Source organism: Chroicocephalus ridibundus, chromosome 6 (assembly GCF_963924245.1).
Source record: "Chroicocephalus ridibundus chromosome 6, bChrRid1.1, whole genome shotgun sequence".
Classification (NCBI taxonomy): domain Eukaryota; kingdom Metazoa; phylum Chordata; class Aves; order Charadriiformes; family Laridae; genus Chroicocephalus; species Chroicocephalus ridibundus.
The window spans coordinates 43,066-58,647 of NC_086289.1; the positions used below are offsets into that span (position 1 = coordinate 43,066).

Consider the following 15,582-nt stretch of genomic DNA (forward strand, 5'->3'; position numbering starts at 1 on the left):
ACAAAAATGCAAGGACACAAGAGGCCGTTTATTAGTCCACAATCAAGTGTGAGCACATTGACTTTGGCAGTGTTCACACCTTTTAGCCATGAAATCTTAACATCTTTAACACCATCCATTGCATAACGTCCTTTTGCATATGGTGAAATGTTCGTGCTGTGCTCTTACCAAGTAATGCAAGAGGTGTCTCTTCATGCACTGTGTGCAACTCTTAAAAAAAAAAAAAAAAGAGTCTCCCTCCCCCCTTTTTTTTTTTGCTTGCAATTCTAACAATTTTGGTTTATTGTGTTACATGAAAAGACTTAACAATGAACTGCTGGGAACTCTGTGATGCTTTGTGTCAGGGCTAATATTGTTTGGTTGGACGACATGTTTTAAAAAGTACTCTCTGACGGGCAGGAAAAAAGGTATCCTCCTTCTGAAAAGCGTTACTGAAGGTGTTTTAACATGAAAACTCCCACAGATTCTATTATTCCTTGTTTGTATCAAAGATGGGAACCTCCCATAAGAGACGGCATCTCACTAGAGACAGGGAATGTTAATGCTGGAGAACTGGTAAACATTGACAAAAAAAAGCATTTTTTCATATGTGCAGAAGGTAAGAGCCAATGGCCTTGGTCAAGAAAATGGTTTTTCCCACAGTTATGGGAGTACTCACATTAATAAACCAAACAAAACCTGGTCCTAACAGAGAATACTTGTGAGGACCTAAAAATAACAGTGTTACGGACAGTGAGAAATATTGCTGACACCTTGTGCTTTATGAGAATGATTGATTAATTGTTGTTCAATGGAGGCTTTGCTTGATGGAAAGAAAACATTTGTGATGCCTCTGTGGTCCTATTAAGACTAATTAATTCCTTCTCCAAATGAAATGAAGGACTAATTAGACTCTAATATTAATTTCCTATTTGTCCAGAATCACTAATTTTCATATCACCCTGTTGCAGCCCACATTTTTATGTCTGCGCTTGCTGCCTGTCAGAGCATTTGTCTAACGGGGTGGCAAAATGATATAAGACAACCATAACCGTAATCTATTAAAGTGTGCGGGAGGGGAACCATTCAAACCTGAGCAGGGGGAGCTGAGCCAGGAGCTACATGTGGCGTTAGACGTGAACTGCTTCTCCATAAACTCCCGAGACAGAGCTTCACACCAGGAGCGCAGGTTTAGGTGATGAACCCTTGTGTGTCATTTAGATCCTGCTTGCGTGTTTTTCAGTATATTTAATTAAATTATGAACTTTTCTGTTGAAAATAAACTACTGATACCTTCATGCTAATCCCACTGCTCCTAACAGACTATGAACGAATGCTCGCTTATCCCTGTCTTTCTCATATGCTTTCTTTACCTCCTCAATTTCTCCTGCTTCCTTGCTTACTTCCCTTGGCAATGAAAAAATGCTTCTCTCCAGAAAGGTGCCGGGCGCCCTGCTCCATCCCCAGCCATCACCTCCTGTCGCTAATACTCTTGAAAGTCGGTGGCCATCTACCATCTCCTCTCCCGCGGTGCCTCAGATTACACCCCCCTCTCTCAGGCTCATGTGTCTTTCGCTCTGATAAATTGCTTCTCAACAAATGTCTGTTAACATCTCTAAACCTGGCGCTCCAGACTGCGTTTCCCACTTGTCTTCTTGGTACTGATTACATCCTCCATCCTAATGTCCTGCGCTGTATCTCACACCACTGAACATTGTTTTCCTTCTGATATAACTCCTTGTCCAGTCACTCAGGGCATGAGACTTTCTCCTTATCTCCTTATCCACTTTTTCCTGCATAACCTAACCAATTGCCTCCACTCCCGTGGATTCCTCTACTAACAGCACAGAAATCTAGCTTTTTATTTCTAATGTGTCTCCGTCCATTCTAGTCCTGTGTTTTAGGCAGTCTCTGTTTTCTGAATGTTTCATAATCAATTTCAAAAAGTTGTGTGTCCAAAACTGTATGTCTGATTATTTCTTCTGAGATTTGCACGGCTGCTGCTCTTTCTTCCTCCCACAGTCCTGTTAGCATCAGTGACAGAACTGTCTCTTCTGACCTGGGGAAACGTCTTTGTTCCACTTTGGCACAAATATTCTGTCCACGTCTGAAATTATTATTATTATTACTATGTCATTTTTTCCTCTGGCCACTACTCCTATGTTGCCTTATCTCATGTAACCATAGCCTCTATCGTACTTTAGCTGCACCTCTTCGATGTCCACAGCACCTATTGCACTGCATGTAGAAGTTTCTTGTCTTCCCTGGCAAGAGTCTCCATAATTCTGTCCTAATCACTCCTCATTTTTTGTTACTCCTGTCACTGAGTGCAAGTCTTATCATCTTTAACACATATTTAATTTGCTTTTTCATAATTATCTGTCATCTTCTTTTGTGCCATTTTGGCTCTGCACAATGCTTCTCCAAATTTGAGTTGACTGTGAAATGTGTAAACACTTTTTATCTTCTGTATGTCTAATTAATGCTGTCACACCTTCAACTAGTGATCTGAACAAGAGCAGAATGGTTAAGTGCAAGCAGTAAGAAAGTGGTTAAAATTTCTTTTTGATTTTAAAAACTAACACCTTGACCAAGACTTCTCTGTGAAAAGAATACTGCCAGCGCTTTGTTGTCAGCCAGAGAACAGCAACAATTCGAAGCCTCTAATAATCTATAGGAAAATAGGGGTTTTTTCCGTGTTTTCTTATAATCTTTGAACTTTAATAACCAAAAAGTACAGAAAATGCTGCAGTTTCTAAACAAAATTTAAACAAATCTTTTTCTAAAAGTCACTCCCTGAAAGTTATCTCAAAACTGTTTCCCATGAAAGAAATGCATGTGACAGTTGTTTTTGCACAGACAAAAAAGTCATGTTAGAGCTTGTGCCCGTGAAGGCGTTCGGGTGGCTGTGGCGGGAGCGCTGCAGGTGTGGGCTCCTGCACTGGGCATAGGGAGAAAATCTTGCCTCCTCTGTCTAGCACTTGCTTTTGACAAGACAAAAGGCAGCAGGGCTTAATGTCCTGACTTCTCAGTGTATTCTTGTACGTTCTCTCATTCTGAGGATTCCCGTGTTGTTCCTATTCTGCTGTAGTTCTCCCCTTTCCTCATAAAACCTCGAGATTATTTGTCTGCTCCGTGGCTGAAACGTGATTGCTGCCCTAACACTGCCCTGTGAACACCGTCCTTACGGTGTTTTGAGTGCAGCGATTCAAAGCCTGGTGTCAGAGCAACCACCGCGCCACGCACAACGGCAGCATGACCCACCGCTAACCTCGCATCGGCTGTTAGTGCATTACGTGGGTGCGTTTCCATTTGTGTTAGTTGGAGACACTGTCTCTGACTGTCTTTACAAACTGGTGTCCTTATTAACTTATGGATGCAAAACAACTTTTCCTTGGTGAAATAATCTAAAAGGCTCCCCAGTACCACTTCATCGTGACTTGTATTGAGCATGATATAACCAATTATCAGATGGTGAATCTCATTTTAACTTGCTATTTTCTAAGGTTTTCCATGCATTTTTGCATTGTGTTTTTCTTTGCCATTACTTAAGTTTTGATGCTTTATTTTGTACCACAGAGCTATACTCTACATATCTTCACCTTTTCAGGAGATAAAATAATTCTATTGCTTTTAATTAAATACTATCACTTCTGCCAATTCTTCATGATTTAATACAGCCAATACCATTAACATGTGATTAACCTAGGTCAACATATCCTTGAAAGAGAAAACCAGAGTCTTAAGTGCAAGAATTTTTGCTTTCATATCATACCTCACTGTTTAGAGACTAATAAGCACAAAAATACATATACAAATAACAATCAAATACCTTACCCTTCCTGAGTCACAGTATTTCCACAACATTTAAAAGAGGCATATGTATCTGTTCACTTTTCTGCTCTAGATCCCACAGGATTAATGGTAAAGCGTATGAATCATGAAAGGATGTGGCTGTCAGAATGAGGTTCATAGTTTGGGTTTGAGATTGAGCACTGCAAAAATTCAAGCCCACTGAGGCCAAAATTATACTGTAAAAGACACTCACCTCATGAAATTTTGTGAGATGAATACAAAGACCGTAGCTGTCTTGCAGTGAATTCCCACGTGCAGCTGATGATGTTATTTGTAGAGTAACTCCCCGCTCTGGATCTTACCATTCTAAAATGAAAACAGGGCATTTGAATCTGAACAATCCCTTTACTCAGAAAATGTAAAAGGAATAAAATTCAGATCAATTTTGAGTCCAGGATGAGTTAAGAGGAAGATCACCGTGTATAAAAATTGCTTATTAAAAATAGGTTTTTAAAATGTTGCAGATTACTTATGTCTTGCAACTAAATTTCTCTAACAAAGGGAACTGTCAAGTAGCTCCACAGCCTGACCCCTGCAGGGTAAAGGGTGGTGGGGCCGGGGTGGCACAGGCATGGCTGCCCTTTGTGGGAAACGTTAGAAGGTAAAAGATTCCTACAGCAAGCGCTGGCCTGGACCACCGAGGGTGGGACAGCAGTAAACCAGGCTGGCTGAAGCAGGAGCCCTGGGTGCTCCCAAGTGTTGCTCGTTGAGCAGTGCCTTCTTCCTGACACCTTGGCCCTTGCTGGAGACCACATCCATGCCTCGTGGTGTCTGGCACAGCAGCAGCGGTCGCTGGGTGAGGAGAACTCACCGTGATGCAGATCTCTCTTCTGGAGCAACGGTACAGGTGTCCATCCCGCCCTCCCGCGTTTGCTCATTCGCTCCAGCGAGTAACTCCAGTAGCTCGGCTTTGTGTCGGCCCAGCCGTCGTGCTGGGCCTCCAACCACAGAGCTCGCAGCACTTCAGCTGCCCTTCACCCGGTGCACGGTCAACCACCATTGCTTCCCAATGGCTCCTCGTCTTCTGCAAAGGACACATGTAGGAAAGGTCCGAAGAGCTGTCTCGTGCTTTTATAAGATGCAAAGCAAAGAGCATGACTGGGTCCTTTGTGCTCATGGCTGTCCTGTGAGAGCAGTGGGAAGGTGGGGAAAGGGGAAAAGGAGCAGGGCCAGAGAAACCGACCCCTTAGAGTGTTAAGGGAAAGCTTTACAGAAGTACACTTGCTCAAGGGATCACATTTTACCTAGGCACCTATAAAGGTTCTTGTAACAGAAAGATCTTATTGAATAATTCTCACATATTTGATTGATAAAAAAAAAAAAAAATCATCAGCAGTTACCTAAAGCAGGTGTGCACAGTTTCCTATTATAACACGAAGCAGGCTGTCCTTCCTCCCCGGCTGAGCTCGGCTTCCCTCCAGAAGCGCGGGTTGTGGATGGTGGGACCCCCCAGACACATCCCCATGAGAAGGCTGGTGACAGGGAGGAGGACTGAAGAGCCCATGGTTTCTCCCTCATGTTACTGTCACTGCTGCTCCAGTGTTCAGAGTGCCTTCACACAGCTAGAGCAAAATGCATCTGAAGGTCAGGGCTGTGCAGAAATACGGGAGCTGAATTATTCGGTACATCAGTCAGTGCAAATGCCGCAAGGGGCCACGGGCAGGACGGGTGGCCAAGCAGCCACGTGAGCTCGCCACGGCCAGGGTGGCTGCAGGCCACGCTGCCCAGCCCTGTCGCTCCACCCTGTCAGGAGCTGTGGTGTTTCTCCTCTTGAGCATGAGAATTGTAAAGAAGTCAGCCGTCGCCAGACACCAGGGTTTCAGGATAGGTTTTGAGCTGTTTCTGTGTTACCTTTCCCCGATCCACCGCATCCCCATCAGCTGCAGGGACGATTCTCAACGTCCAACTCAGCAAAGTACTGCTCTGGGACCAGGTCTGACCACAGACATCTCAGGTAGCCTGTCATTCCTTCTCAGGGTAATATTGTTTTTCAAAATGTAACTTAACAAAATAAAAAGAGAAGAAAAAATCTGGTAGAAAGAAAATGTTTTTATTCTGTGTAAAGAAACCATAATTTTTTGAAGTAAACCCGAACACTGGATGGTTCATTCCATATCACATTTCTATCGCTAAGGCCTGTACAGTGTGTAGCTGGTGTAGCTTCTGTATACAATTATGGAGCAACATTTGTTTCGACTGGCACTGTATTAATGTCTCATCTAGAAATAACATTTTTCCACACTAAAACATTTAAATATCATCAGCCATTGCCTTTTCCTCTACAATGCATTCAGTTAAGTATAGATCTTACACAGGACTCAAAATCTGATATGCCGAGTCTTAGCCACATTTCATACGATGCTCACCAATGGCTGTTTAAAACACTATCTTTATTATGCTCATGGCCTGATTTGGTTTTGCCTGTGCCTAAGTGACATTCCTCTAAATCTAAGTATATTGCTGCATGTCATTGTGTGAATTAAATATATGAGATGGAATACAACCATGGAAAGCTGGCAATTTCCGTTCTTTTTCACTGTTTACAGAAAGTGTATTTATGTTGCACTCCTTACTTCTGACACGAAAGGCGTAATGACGAGTTAATGATTTATGCCAGGATCAGTAGCTCAATTAAAAGTAGTGAGGATGTGACTTCATCAGAAACAGGAATTAAAGGACTGCAGGGACAGAGACACAAGTGCTCCTCCAAGGAGAAGAGCAGCGTGGTGCCACTGGCTGCTGCAGGTTGCCCACTGGGCCGGGATGTTGTTTGTGCTGGAGAAGCAGGCCCCGGCCCAGCGTGAGAAAAGTAAAAATGTGCAAGTGGAAAACACAGACATCCAACATGCTCCAACGTAAGGTGGCCCAGCACATGCATAATGTTTGTATTCTCTAACCACTGATTTCTGAAAATTGTAATTATTAAGAAACAGAAATTATAGTTGTCACCTAGAGCTACATGGTCTCAAGACCATGACAGATGTGAGCTCTGCACAGTGCAGGCACATACGGGAAAAACTTCTGCCCCTCAAAGCTCAGCTTCACAACTCTAAGCTGTGTACTGGCCCCTTCTCCTGCACAGTTATTCTTTCCTATACCCTACTAGCTCCTCTTCTAAAGTTGAGTTAATAGAATAGTTCAGTTGGAAGGGACCTTCAATGATCATCTAGGCCAAATTAGTTTACTTCAAAAGCTGCCACGAGCACAGAAGATTTTCTTGACAAAGAGGGAATGCAGAAAGAGGATATGAACAGCTGTTGACAGGGCCTGTTGTAGTAAAATAGTGCTTGGGAGTCTGAATGGCTTGTCCAAGCTGATGGAGATTTTAGTGGCCCAGATGAGGTTCTCATCAAGGACATAACTGCAGAAGTCTCTGGCTTTCTCTGCTTTTTTAGTGAAAAGACCCAAACAAACCAAAAAAGCACTCAGACCTGTTCCTCCCTGAACCTCCTTTGGTTGAAACGGAGTCAGCTGGGTGCTATATATTACTTATTTGACCATTAGCATATTGAAGCCATGCGCCACTTCAAGTTTTTGTCCAGAGTACCAAGGCGCCATCACCACTGTAAAGCTCTCCTATCCTTGCTGTGTTACAGCCAGCAGAGCAACACGGGGCTCCCGACGTCATTTTCAGGAAGAAGCAGGCTGTGGATTGGGAAGAGCACCACAGAGGAGGAAGGGACTGACCTCATGGCTGGGTGTTTTACTGCAACTGCAGAGCCAAGAAACTCTTACAAGCACTCAGGAGCCCAGAATCTCAAAAGCCAGTGTCCACAGGAGCATCATGTCCCCACTGACAGCATTTTTTTTATGAAGTGGTGGTAACTAGGAAATATGATGCAGCACTGCGCTAATGGTCATATCTCCCACCCTACATGGGACAGATTTTGTTTTCTGAAGCTTCCAACTGAGCAAAAGATCGGCAATTCCTGTGTTCATCTCCAATTTTCCTCTTAGAGATGGTGCTACGTACTGCCATGGTGGACATCTCACTGCCTCGTTTGTCCTGGGTTAGCATCGCTCTCTCTGAGGTTGGGTTCATGTTGGACTCTGCAGTTTCGATGGCACTGCAGCTGAACATCTGAATCAGACACTTCCTGAACTAGAAAGTTGAAAAAAAGGAGATCAATCAAAACACATAAGCAATTTTAAAATATCTCTAATAAAGCAGTCTGTGTCAGGGTACTGTCCACAAAATGTGAGACAAGCAATAGTGTTCTCTGCAGCACTGAATAAATAAATAAATGTATTCATCACTTCTTATTGAACAGTCACCTTACTCTTTTTCTTCTTTTCACTTTTGTGCTTATACTCTGCTTGATGCCATCCCTCTGCTCGAATAAATCTATTTGAGTTTATTATCAGGCCCGCTACCAGAGTGAACACGCACCACTCTGGTTCACCCCCCTGTCAATTCTTTTTCTCTGCATCCAATCCTCTGCCCCAGCCCGGAGAAGAAAGGTCGCTGTCCCATAGGCACGTGCAATGCTTCCACCCTCCCCATACAACCAACCACAAACGCAGCATTTCCCCTGACACAAATTCAAGCAATTGAAAACTTCTACCCCATCTCAAAATCAACCCACTGGTGTTGCATTGCTAAAGAATTTCAAAAATGTGGTGGGACAGCCTCGAAAATAGAATTTTCATACAGAAAACTAGCTGATGCTCACTAAGGGCTGATTTTGCTTTATACTGTCTAAACCTAATAATTGTTCATGTTTGTATTTTAATAAGGCACAGAGACTTACACTGTCTTCCAGTAGATAGATACACAGTGACTATGGTTTTTTTAGTTCTAAATGCTGGATATTGCCATGGTAGTTAACTAACATGTAGGTAGGTAGAAATAATTCATTATAAAGCAAGACAAAATAACAAAATGAGTGTTAAAGACACTTTGAGAGCATACGTTACCTGTTTGTTCATAAAGACATAAATAATTGGATTATAAACAGTAGCTGTCTTGGAAAAGAAAGCTGGAATTGCCGCCAGACGAGGATCCAGCTCAATGGAGGGGTACGCAGTCACCAGGATAGAAAAGGCGGCGTACGGCGTCCAGCAGATTAGAAAGGCAACAATCATAACAACCACCATTCTGGTCACTTGTCTTTCAGGTTTCCTGGTAGTTCCCAGCCTGCCTTGTGTATCTGACACCTTTGAAGAAAAGACAGGGGATTCGAGAAAACAAACAACAAGGCCTTCAACCAGTGAGCCTAGGAAGGCTAATCCTCTGCCACGCCAGAAGGAAAGATGTACTCTCCTTCAGTACGACGGCACACAGGGATGCTGTCACTGGACCACAGGGTGGCGATGTCACTGCTGGGGGACATGAATTACTGCATACTGCCATTATTAACTTTTCCTTGGCTTAAGTATCTTTATATTTGTATTGCCAAACTGAGAGGAAAATGTAACTACTGGGGCAATCTCCATGCAGAAACTGCAGTCCATCACGACTGCAGCCTGCAGACACTCCCAAGCCACCTTCAGCCAGGCCATGAGGAGCGAAGCGATGGCACGGGTTTGCTGTCCAGCCTCAGAAAAGTCAGTGTAGCTCAGGTAACTTCATGGGTGCTGCCCCAAGGAGTGCAGAAATGCCTTTAAAGTCCACATGTGCGAAAAGTAATCCTAATGATTTTAGTCAAATCAGAAACAAGATTTGGCCTCTATTTAGAACGCCAAATAACAGAATACAATGACCCCTGACAGAATGAGTGACTGGCAGTGGCTGATAACACTAAGTCACCTCTAAAAATGTGAAACAGAAATTAGGGCTACATTTTTGGGTGATACAACTTGCTGTACATCACTAACTTCAACGGAGCTACCTCAGCTTACAGCAGCTCTGGATCTGCCCAAAGACCAATAAAACTAGACTTCTTGGCTTGCAGGAAAGCCGACTAGACAACATTTTGTCTCTAGATACTGGTAGGAGCAGTATCCCTAAGATATTCTCTGCCAATATATGGCATTTCTATAGCATTTTTTCGTATTCACTGTACCTACACAGAGAGCAGCCCAGCCTCCCTTGCAGTCACCCTGCGGAAGGAACACAATCTCCTGGATTGTGCTTTTGACTGTCTCGTCTGTGTCTCATCAGCCTGGCCTCTTTCTCAGCTATGGCTTTTCGTGGATGGCAGTGGATTCCTTTCCCTGTAAAACTGAGAACATGAAACTGATAAGGAACCATGTACTGGTGCTTATCTTACAAACAAAGGAATAGAGACACAATAATTTATCTCTGTTGTAAACTGTTAATTAGATCTTTTCCTAAAGATTCATTTCTTTCATTAGTTTTGCAGTTGTATTGAAAGCTACTATTGGTATCGTGAAGCTGGGGTCAGAGGGACTGAGGGACGAGCAGGGTGTACCACGACAAGACGGTGCCACTCAGGACCACGTCCGCCCTGTGGCAGCCATGGGACAGGGCAGGCAAAATCTGGGAAGAGGGTTGGTTGGAAACATCAAGACCCCAGTTCTGGTGCCTATTCACCATAGTCAGATTTTCAAATATTAGCTTAGTTGTGAGATAGAGCCTTATGGCAATTCATTATAAATTTACAGAATATATTGCAGGTGGTTGGCTCTTCTGCACCAGACTGTGTTTTAAGCTGTTCTAAGTAACAGAGGCCAACTCCGTCAGTTACACCTCTCTGTAAAAGCCAACAAAAGCCAAGGGCAAGCACTGGCATGAGCCACGGATAAACCATTCGTGACAAGGCGTCCTGAAGCCGCCCCAGCATGTCCTGACCCTGTGGTCTGACAGGTCTCCAAGCTGCAAGGGGAGTGTGAAACACACAACTTGCCGAGAAGTGTGACATTTTAAATATTACTGCTATTCTTTCTGGATCATGGAGAGAGGAGTGGGAGAGACAGCCTAGGAAGATCACACCATAGTGCCTCCAGCCCAACACTGGGACCCACCGCATGGCACAGATCAGTCTTCCAGAAGACATCCCGACCTGGCCCAAATGGCAAGATGGACCACCCACTGGCTTCTTCTGATGGTGACATTTTCCTTCATTGCCTCCCTTGTTCCTCATCTCCCCTACTTTGTTTTTAACTTGCCGCCTCTTAAGTGGCTGTCCCAGAGGAAGGAAATGGTCCTTTTTTTGCATCTCCAGAAGCATCTCAGTAGAACATTGGCCACTGCTCTGGCAGACCCATCACAGTGCTGGGTGCTTGACAAGTGGTCTTGTTTCCTTCACACCCCCTGTGTTGGGTTAACATCCCTCCCTTTCATGCCCGGCCACCGGGCCACCCCATGGGCTCTCCCTCCCAGGACACCCTCCTGGAGGTGGCCCCCTCCCAATCCCTGCAGATGGATATTCAGAAAACAGAATCATGGTTTTACAAGTTCTCTTAGGAGAGTCAAAGCCAGCAGCAATGATTTTCTTCAGTCATCTCTATATTTTGTCATTTGCACCCCCCACCAGCAGACACTGTACTACCCCACCACGAGCACTGCCAGCAGCAACGCGCCCATGCTGCAGGTCACATTCGACTCCAGAAACGTCTTGTGCTTAATACTGAAATCAGCCTCCCACAGCCATTTAACCTCCTGCCCCTAAATGCATCCTGGAGGAGGAGATCAAGAAAAATCACTTTAGAGGAATTGCGATGTCACCCGAACTACGCACGTTCTAACCTGTATTTTCTAATGAATAAATAAAATATTTTTGCATTTCCCTTCTGTTTTGTTTTATTTAGAGAAAACAACATTCAGAATAAATACCAGCATTTGACTACCCCAAATACTTTAAAAACATGAGTAAATTGAAGAACTTTACTGAATTTATTTCTGAAGCAGTTATGACAAAGCAACTTTTCAGTAAACAGAAATAGCAATATTGTCCCAAAATATTGTCCCCAAATCCTGTCCCAAATAGGAATTTTCCTATTCTATTGTCTTCTTTTTCACTTTTTGCAGATTCTCTTTTGGATCAGATCAACAACATAATCATTAAATAAAATTCAAAAGCATTTCTCAAGTCTTTTAAATGTTCCTGGACAATCTCATATTTTATTTACTAAACAGTATGACATTATTTACAAATGCTACATCTTATTCTGCATGCAAATGGTATAGAGTATTAGCCAGCACTCTTAAAATTTACAAATGCAGTCATTTTAAGCTAAATTCTGATATACCTGGTTCAAGTCTTAAGAAACGTCACTGAATTGAAGTACAATTGCAAATAAACCAATAGTGGGTCATTCAATTTATTTATTTATGAGGGAGACATTCCATTATTTGTATGATGTTTGGTTGATGAGATGTACTGGTAAGTGCTGCAAACTGCACACTTTGAAAAGTCATTTGTAACCATAGCATGAATTTCTATGTATTAAGGATAACTATATAACATGGGATGATAACTGAGTGCATTTGCTGCCTGGAAATTTGATCTGTTTATGTCTGATCTTTATAGAAAATCAATCAGAAAAATTCCCAATGTTTGCATACATACACATTTTAAAAGTTTACTTGTAAGTGCTGCCTCTTACCTTTCGTAGCTTCCGCATCAGTTTTCCATAGGATACCAAAATCACCAATAAAGGCACTATAAAGCAGGTGGTGAAGAATGCAATAATGTACGTATGGTCAGTATAAGCTCCCGAGTACCTGTATAAAACACAAAATACATTCTGTATGTATTACTAACATGTGGTATTGTTTTCTTGAAGTGTTAATTTTGCTCTTCAAAGCTGCCCCTAGTATTTTTGTCAACTGTTTTTATTCTAAGTGCCTCTTTACAGCTCTAGTCCTATCAGCAGATGGAGCCCTGGGCCACCTCCCTGGCTGTGGCAAGGACAGGATCCTGTGGCCATAGGGACAGTATGACAGAACTGAGGAAAGGATCCTGTGGCCATAGGGACAGTATGACAGAACTGTGGGACAGTTCAGGTGGGAAGGGACGTGTCGTCCAACCTCCTGCTCAAAGTGGAGGCAGCTATGGGGTCAGACCAGGTTGCTCGGGGCTTTGTCCTGTCTTCTGAAAAATATCTCTCATTGTCCTCTTTGAATTCTGAAAAAAGCACAAGGTATAGGACGGTTATTTTTATTAGAGATGGAAGATCCTCCCTTTAGAATTATTCTTTTTTAAATCTGCTCACAGCAAATTTTGCTGAGTTTTGTTACAAATTTCTTTATGTCCATTTTTGCAGAGATGTACATCATCTTTAAACCTTTCCTTTAAATTCCTGCCCCTGAGACGTTCTGAGCTGCAAGTTTCATTTCTTTATCATACTCTGCAAGAGCGGCCTTACCAGTTGGGCTCACAAGTAGTTCCAATCTTACTGGTGGTGTAACTGCTCCAGCCCATTGTTGGTGGAATGGTCCAAATGAAGGAAAAGGTCCACACAAAGGCAATGCCTAGGGCTGCATGCTTCCCCCTCAGGCGCGTATTTCCCAAAGGGCGGCAGATCACAATGTACCGTTCAAAAGCCAACAGAGCAAGAGACCAGAGAGCAACGATGCCTGTAGTAAGAAAGCACAGTCACCATCAAAAATCGGGCAGATTCACTGAAAAGCAAACACCACCCCACATCACAGAATTGTTTAGGTTGAAAAGCATCTCTGAAATCCATCTACTTTGACACCCAGGCACCCCCCACAAGCACGGTCCACACAGCCGGTTGCCCAGGGCCAAGTCCAGTTGGGTTTTGAGTATCTCAACAGACGGAGACTCCACAACCACTCTGGGCAACCTGTTCCAGTGTTTGACTGCCCACCACATCAGGCGTCTTTTCCATCAAGCCAAGTTATGAAAGGGCGTACAATTTATGTGCATTATTCTAATATGTATTAAGAGCACAAGATTTTCTTTTTGTCTACTTTGTCAGTCTAAGTTATAATGACTACAAAACCAATCAGCTAATCTGGCCATTTAACTGAATTACTTTTTTTTTTTTCATTTGGTTCTACTCTGAAAAGCTGCAAATTATGTGTAGCTTCCAAATTAACAAATTAAGATATATCTTCTGAATGCTATCTTTGCAAGAAAATGTCATATATCAGTGTTATAAAACTCACCTACAGACAGCAGCCCACAACATCAAAGTATCAGTTTATTAGGCACATATCACCTGGTTAGCCACCAAAATCTTCAAATAGCCTGACTGTTCCCCATGGGACATGGCTGACATCCCACAGAAGGGTTTCGTAGCATTGTCCCTCACCTCTGTCTAGCTTAACCAGGCTGAGAGCACCTGCGGGACTCCTCAGCTGAGGATCAGCAACGTGTTTGGTTTGGAGCAGTGACAAGAGCTGGGAGGCTGCCTTTGCCACGCAGCTTCACAAACAGGAACAGGGAGGCAGGAGTGAACATCTGTCTCAAATAAGATGTCCCGTTTTAAACTAATTCCCCATTTATTCCGCAGAGCTGTATTTACACAGGGAACTATGTGGTGAGGGTTTTCCCTTTTAGTTCTAATACTTTTGTGTTAGTAGAACAAAGTCAAGAAAAAGAATCACAAAAAGGTGTTGGTGTTGGAGTGCCTGTTCCCGGTGTGTCCCGGTCCCTGAGCCACTGCAGGGTGGCTAACATGAGATCTTTCCTTGCCCTGATACATTCCACAGTTTAAGAGCAGCCACTCGCTGTTTTTCTCTCTCTCTCTTACTTATCCACATATGCACGAACCTAAATACAAACCTTGAAAATAGCTAAACATAGTGAATTTTTTCCTGACGTTGTTTTACCAAACCCTCCACAACGCTGTTTTTCTATTAGCAAGCTTTTTCTCATTATATTAAACATATTGAATGACCAGTATACATGCGACAAGCCACTGACACATGACAGAGATAGTGATCTACGTTATTCACTCACACATGAGATCCGCTACACAAAGTGTAACTGGGGAAGGAACCAGTGAGTTCAGAGCATGCAAAGTCAGTGACCTGGGACACTGCAGGAAAACTGGCAGAATACGTTGAAGGAAGTTGAAGCAAAAGAACATACAACTACAAACAAAATCTGGCTTACCAAAAAATGTGACGGCAAATCCTTCCAATACACAAGCCCAGTATCCCATGTAAAAATAACCTTTCAGATTCGTTAAAAAGCTGATGGTGCCACCAGTCAGTGAGACCAGGAAATCAGCCACAGACAAATTGACTATAACGTAATTGACAGGTTGTCTCAATTGCTTGAACTTAAAAGTTACCAGGATTACAGCCAGGTTCTCAGCAAGCGACAGGGAGGTCACCACCAACATTATTGCTGCCAGAAGCCTGAAGTGCCAGGGCTGGATGGAGTCCAGGGGACGGCGGAAAGGATCCCACCTGTCAGGACCAGAGGAACTGGGCAACAGCGACTCATTTTCAGGTGCTGCAAATGCATCCATTTTTTCTCTCCCACTGCCAAAAATAATGTTGTATAATACTGGAGTTTCTAATCTGTAAATAATATTCAGGATTAAAAGGAGAAATTTGCTGTCTCCAACAGAAGTGTGAACACACTCTCCATGCTTCTGCTTTCCGGTAATAGTCCAGGAAACAAAATTTTGGTCGGAGGAAAGTTTAGTGCTGTGCAGTGAATGTGGGAACAGGAATGAGTGAGAAGATCTCTCAGAGCAACCTCTGCCCCTCTCTGCCCGTAGTTGCCTGCTGCAGACGTGTCTTTATCTGTAGTAAAACCTGGCTACAGAAGCTGCAGGTTTCCTCCTTCTGCAGCAGCCGACAGCAGAGCTCAAACATCCCTCAGATCACCCCACTCTGCAGGGGAAAATGAAGCGTTTGCT

The 15,582-nt window shown here is 43.3% G+C and overlaps 1 protein-coding gene across 1 annotated transcript; it reads right to left on the reverse strand.

The window, feature by feature from the left end:
• Positions 1-5,784: 5,784 nt before the first annotated feature.
• LOC134517142 (opsin-VA-like) lies at positions 5,785-15,186 on the reverse strand. The gene is made up of 5 exons (XM_063338357.1): positions 14,826-15,186; positions 13,108-13,318; positions 12,346-12,463; positions 8,752-8,991; positions 5,785-7,936 (listed from the first exon to the last, which is right to left on the reverse strand). Exons 1-5 carry the CDS (start codon positions 15,184-15,186, stop codon positions 7,706-7,708), a joined length of 1,161 nt encoding a protein of 386 aa, XP_063194427.1. The 3' UTR covers positions 5,785-7,705.
• Between the last annotated feature and the right edge of the window lie 396 nt (positions 15,187-15,582).